General features: G+C 37.9%; 1 protein-coding gene across 22 annotated transcripts in view; it reads left to right on the forward strand.

The window, feature by feature from the left end:
- Positions 1-6,507, forward strand: part of MAP4K4 (mitogen-activated protein kinase kinase kinase kinase 4) — a 177,010-nt gene that overhangs the window by 162,641 nt on the left and 7,862 nt on the right. For all 22 annotated transcript variants that reach the window (XM_023536600.1, XM_011370102.2, XM_011370107.2 and 19 more), the window contains 3 exons: positions 186-329; positions 2,791-2,925; positions 5,319-5,419. In XM_023536600.1, coding sequence (XP_023392368.1) covers positions 186-329; positions 2,791-2,925; positions 5,319-5,419 — 380 coding nt within the window. The remainder of the gene's footprint in view (positions 1-185; positions 330-2,790; positions 2,926-5,318; positions 5,420-6,507) is intronic.

Raw genomic sequence — 6,507 nt, forward strand, 5'->3', positions numbered from 1 at the left:
TTCAGGTAAATATTTCACCATCACTTCCCCATGGTGATTTGTTGCAGTTTGGTTATTTTAGCCTGTGACTGTTCTTATTTCTTTTTGTGGATGAGCTAAGGAAACTGCTTTTTGCCAGACAAGTGGTATTATCCTTCCCATACCACATGCAGTATAAACTTGGCCTTTCTGTCTCCTTGAAACAGGAGTGAATTTGTTAGTGGGTACAGAGAGTGGCCTGATGCTGCTGGACAGAAGTGGCCAAGGGAAGGTATATCCTCTGATCAACCGAAGACGATTTCAACAAATGGATGTCCTTGAAGGCCTGAATGTCTTGGTGACAATATCCGGTAAGTGTCTGTTGAGCGAAGCAGGATTGTAGCACCGTTTAAACAATTGCTTCCCAGCACTGCATGGCTAGCTTATCTTCTGAAGTAATGAGATTTTACAGTCATGTGATCGGAAGATGTACTGGGATGTGACCCACGTGTGCGCACTTGACCCATGTCTCCTCTAAAGAGTGGTGTGGAAAAGCTGCTGCCCACTGGGCTGAGTTTGCCTCACCCAGTGCCTGGGCCTATGCTCATGCCCTGTCACAGGCCCTCTGTGCCAAGGAACTGTTTGTTGCCATGATGGTGAAAGCACTGTATTATTGTTTTCTTTTGCCTATTAACACTGTAAATTTCTTTTCAGAAAGAGCATTTTTTTTTTAGTATAAAGTATATATGTTCTCTGTAGAAAGTAAGACACCACTACAGAAAACCAAGCAAGAGGAATAAAAAGTAAAATCCAGAAATAGCGTGCATTAACTTTCCAGTTTTTAGCTTCTAATATTTTAAGCATACGCAAACTCAAGATACACACTTAAAAGAAAAATCTGCACGAAAATGGTTATGCAGTATTTCAGACATCCAGAGGATAATAATGAGAGAATAATATGACACCCATATACTAGTTTTAACTGATGTTAAAACACACCTTTGTACATACACTCAGCATCCCCCTCCCGTCCACCTGCTCATACTAACCACTGTCCTGTAGTTAGGATGCTTCCTGTCCACTCTTGGTCCAAACCATGTAGCCTGCTCTTTCCATGTCATTAAACTCTCCTCTGTAATACGTATTTTACGTGGCTACAAAATGTTCTTTGCACAGATGCACTAAAATTCATTTATTCATCTTCTGTTGTAAGTCTTTTGGTTTATCCCGTTTTTCTCTCTCATGTAAACATTTTTCACAAATATCTTCGTAACTTACATAACTTTGGGCACACAACACATGTTTCATAGATCATAATTTTTTAATAATTTATATTATTGCTGGGATCAAAGAGCATGCAAAATTGTAAGATTTTAAATGGTTTTATAATAACTAGCAGTGATTCTGATTTAGTTATCTGCCAACTCAAGCTTGTTTGTTTATATGTAACAAATTTTTTGCAGTTATTTTAGTTTTCAAATAGACTTTTGGTTGTAAATAAAGACGTTTATTGAAATGCAAAAATTTTACCATCACACTTAAATGAGAAAACAGCCATTTAAAACGTGTGTGTTGATGGAGAGTAAGTTGTAAAGTAGGAGAAAAAATAAATCTGCAGCTAAAAATGGGTTGAACTTCATTTTGTTACACAGTGAACAAGATGATTCCTAGGGATCAATAATCAACTGATACCAGTGATAATTTTTTGGTCTAATTTTCTATATTCTTTTCTTCTCTAGTAGCTTTTAGTGGTTTTCACAATCATAAAAGTAATACCTGTTAACTGTAAGAAGCTTCAAAAATAGAAAATGTTACCCTTATCTCAGAGATAACTCTTGCTAACATTTTATTTCACTTTTTATTATACTTATAGTTTGTCCCTCTCTATTCCTCTGTATGACTACGCCTCAGTTTATTCACTCATCTTACTATTGATAGATTGTTGTTTCCTGTTGTGTGGGCTGTTAGGAACAATGCTGCTGTCTGCATTCCTGTTCCTGTATTTGGGGGCTCACACACACATTTATATTAGGAGAAAAATCGCTTGATTATAGCAGAGTACACGTGTATCCTGCTTAATGCCAAGCTTTTCAAAGTGATTCTAACAGTTTTCATCACTAGTTTTTGAAATTTCTAGTTACTCCATACCTTTCCTATTCTCAGTATTGTCACTCTTTTAAATTCTGGACACTAATAAGTGTGAAATTATATCTCAGTGTGTAATTATATTTCAGTATGGTTTTAATATGCATTCACTATTGACTATGAGAGCAAGTACCCTTTACATACCTGTGAGATAACTTCCTTGGCCTGTTCTAGTTGCTTGCCCAGTTTTTCTCTTGGGTTATCCCTGTTCTAATTGATTGGTGAGAGTTCTTTACATATTCTGGATGTGAATCCTTTGTCAGCTATGTAAGTTGTACACATCTCCAATTTATGGCTTGCCTTTTGTTGGATTCAAGTCCCTGCATTGGATGATTTCTTTACCCTTTTGTGCTGTCAAATGAGAAATAATTAGCTACGCTGGAGGGTTTTGAAAATCAGATGACTTAGTACATGTGAAAGATTAGTGGTGTATTGATACTTTTTGTCTACAGAAGGATGAATTCTTTATTCTTTTAAAATCTTCTAACTCAGGCTATTCCTAGTGATAAATCAGGGGTTTTGAAAGTCTATCCGAATAGCTTGACTTGAGTTTCTAGAAAAACTGGTACAGAATGGTTCTCTTAGGGGGCGATATTTATTGTTTATTGATGTTTCTTGTGGTTAGTATTGTTATTGATATTTATTTTTGAATATGTATGTAAAATACTTATATTTGTGTTCTTCTAGGCAAAAAGGATAAGTTACGTGTCTACTATTTGTCCTGGTTAAGAAATAAAATCCTTCACAACGACCCAGAGGTCGAGAAGAAGCAAGGGTGGACAACCGTCGGGGATTTGGAAGGATGCGTGCACTATAAAGTTGGTGAGTTCCAGGAGGCTGGTGTTTTTCCACCATTTAATTAGCATTTGATTCTTTGCAGCTTTTAATAATAAACTTGTTTCTGAAGCATGTAGCCTTTTTATGCTATTGTGTTTCTAAGGCATCTTCTGATCCTGAGATCTCGTCTAGATTCGGATGCCCCTTAAGCACAGCGCAGTTCATTCCCCATGCTCACGCGGCCCCCTGTCTCATCCGCACGGTTCAACTTGTGAGACTGTTTACCGTTTGACCTTGACAGTCCACATTCTTCTCTGTAAGATGTCCTTCGGGATGAACCTCTTTAAGGAAGCTTTGCCAAGGAAAGCCGTACAGTTTGGACTCCTCCTTTGTGTTCCAGGCTTACTCTCCATTTAGAAGACTATGGGTCCGTGGCAATTGCTGATAGAATGTTTAAGTTTTGCCCGAAGAGCTATGACTTGCCGTGTTGAACTCAGTGCTCTGTGTAAAGCTGCATTGCTCTTTACTAGTAAATGAATCTGGCTGGCCAGTCAGTCTTTGATGGAAAAGGTGTTGTTTGTTTGTTTGTTCATTTGTTGTTTGTTTTGGTACACATGCCGTGGTTCTCATGAACAAAACCAAAACAAGTTTTTCTTGTGTATTAAAAAAAATTAAAAAAACGGTACTAATGTTGAAAATAAAGGGGGAAATAATGGAGCTTAGTCAAATTCAAGTTTTATGGGAGAGATGGCACATTCCAATGTGTCATTTGAAATGTTGAGAAGATCAACAAATGGCCTATGTATACCTAAGACTTACTGGCATAAGGGGCCTACTGAGTGTGGATTTCTGCCTACAGGTTTTTTGTTTTTTGGTTTTTTTTTTTTTCTATTTTGAAAAAAAATACTGTAGTCAGTTTCTTCGCTCCCAGGGATCTTACAGCTCTTGACATTGTCTTCTTGTTTATGTAGTCTGTCCACAGCCCTCAGTTCATTGGTTAAAAATAATTGCAGGAGCCACCCCAGCCCTGAGACAATTCCAAGTGCATTCGAAAGTACTGCTGTCTCCTTTGGTATAGATTATGGCATTAGGATTTTCTGTGTTGTGTTTATATGAAATACTGTTATTTGTTGAGGTGTGACTAAATCGTAGAACTAAAATCACCTAAGGCTAAATTCAGAGAAACAGCTCTTAACAGCTGCAGTGTTCACGAATCTCCCTATAGGGGGAGCTGGGGCAGATGCGTTAAATGGAAATGGGCTTTTCATCAAAACAAAACAGCAGTCCTCAGGCCCGTCATTCTTATAGAGAAGAGAATCACAAGAATTTTCTGGAGATAAGAGTGTGTAATACCATTCATTTAAATTTACCTTTAAATTAATTAACATGAGATAAACTTTAGAATTTAGTTCCTCTGTGGCACTAGTACCTTCCAAGTGCCCAAAAGGCATATGTAAACCGTGGCCGTCATATTAACAGCACCGATAAAAAACCTTTCCATTATCACAGAAAATTCTGTTAAACAGCACTGCTTTGGACAACCTCTTATAATCTTTTGTGACTTAATATTGATGTTGATGACCTATCTGAACTGAATAGTGACAATATGTGGAGAGGTGTCAAGCTAACGAGCACCCCTCGCTTGCAGAGGAAGAGTCAAATGGCCGTGGAGTCTTAGGTGACTTACAGAGGAGCTGGTGGGTCCGTGCCAGGCCAGTTAGATGTGCTCAGGGCTCCTTAGGTTGTCTATTTTGAAGCAGAGTTGTCTGGCTGTAAAAGAGCGGAGGCAGCGTGCAGAGTAGGACATACGTATAGTTGGAGAACAACTTCCTTTACCGCTGTCCTTTAGATGCGGCACTCTGGGTAGAGCCCTGGCAGTTACTACCTCTGTAGATAAGGAGGAGGTTTGAGGTGACACTTGGTCTTATACACAGAAGTAGACAGAATTGAAACTCAGTCAGTTGAGTGTTTGGTACAGCCTTTTGTGTTCCTCGGTCTGTAAGCTCCGGGCAGGACTCGGGAAAAGCCACATGGAAGATTTGACCCCCTGCTGTGATTCCAGGCTGATTAATCCCAACATTGTCCTTACAAGGTGATACTGAGCCCTTGAGACCTGAGGGCAGTGTTCCTGGCATCACCCTTGATTATTAAATCCTTGCCATCTAAGAAGATTGGGAATATTAGGGGAAGTACTCATTGGTAGTAACCAGAGCGTTGGTTGAGTCCAGCACAACATCAAGAACTATGGGAACACTTGAGTGATACAGGAAAGAATTTGGAAAGGAGAACGTGAGGCTTGATCCCGTGCAGCATTTTCTCCCGTTAGGATGGATGAATCAGTAGAAGGCATATTTATAAAGTTTGAAGAAGACCCAAAAGAATTTAAGAGTTCCATGTTGATACTGACCTGCATTTTTTTTTTTCATATTTGTTTTCAGTAAAATATGAAAGAATCAAATTTCTGGTCATTGCTTTGAAGAGTTCTGTGGAAGTCTATGCGTGGGCACCCAAGCCATATCACAAATTTATGGCCTTTAAGGTAACAACATCAAGTGCACTTAGAAGTAGCATGAGCCATGCCACTGTGACCAAAACCCCTGAACAGTTGAAATTGACTCTTTAAAAGCTGAGTACTGGTAGAGTGTGTAGCTTTATCGTAAGAGAGGCCATCCCCGGTATAATCAGCCTAGCTACCTGCTTCCTAAGCCCTTGCAGTATGAGAGGGAGAGAGCTGAGTGTCCGGCAGACGCCTTGACCAATGCGCCAACATGGGAATGAAGGGAGACAAAATAACACCACCCCCATTTGAAAGGCAGACTGTGACCTTCTACCTAAAGCCATGTATGTGTATAAACATTTAAATATGGTTTAAATGTAAACCATTAATGAAAAAGTGTCCACCAGTAGGCAGCTTTAAGGTATATCTATTCAATAGAGTATTAATTTAAAATTAAATTACAGAAATTCTTAATGACACAGGAATGTGTATTATATAGTAAATAGGAAAAGTTAAAAATATGTACCATTTTTGTTTAAAGAAAAGGTCGTAGAAAAATATCAATTATTTTATGTGAGTATTTTTATTATTTTTTATAATTTTAGAGTTTGTGATAGATAAATTTATGAAATTCTTAATTAAAAATGGTATTGTGACATTAGATATAAATAACTTAATAACATTATTCCTGATATTAGACACAGAACCGTAAGCATAGCACCCTAAGACTATTTAGTGCAAGGCAAGAAATTGAGAATTTTTCATCTAAAATGATTCTCTTTATTTTTTAAAATAGTTTTGATTTATTAAGGGTAAGCTTCAGTTATTTGGAAAGTTTACACATGTAGATTGCTTATTGCTGATTCCCAGTAAAGCAGGCTAAAGGGGGTTACCATATTTGCTTAGAAAAGTCAGTCTACATATATTGACTGAGAAACAATTAGTTATAAAATTATAATGATATTCCGAGGTCTGCTCTTAATATCCTTTATGTTACAGGCACTGTACTAGTCACTTTTAATGTCTTATTTAAATCTAGCTTGTGAACTGTGGGTATTGATATTTATGAAGAACCAGGGCCATCTAGGCCCATACATGTCAGCTTTTTGTCAACCTATCACTCTAGTTGG

Source organism: Pteropus vampyrus, unplaced genomic scaffold, assembly GCF_000151845.1.
Source record: "Pteropus vampyrus isolate Shadow unplaced genomic scaffold, Pvam_2.0 Scaffold160, whole genome shotgun sequence".
Classification (NCBI taxonomy): domain Eukaryota; kingdom Metazoa; phylum Chordata; class Mammalia; order Chiroptera; family Pteropodidae; genus Pteropus; species Pteropus vampyrus.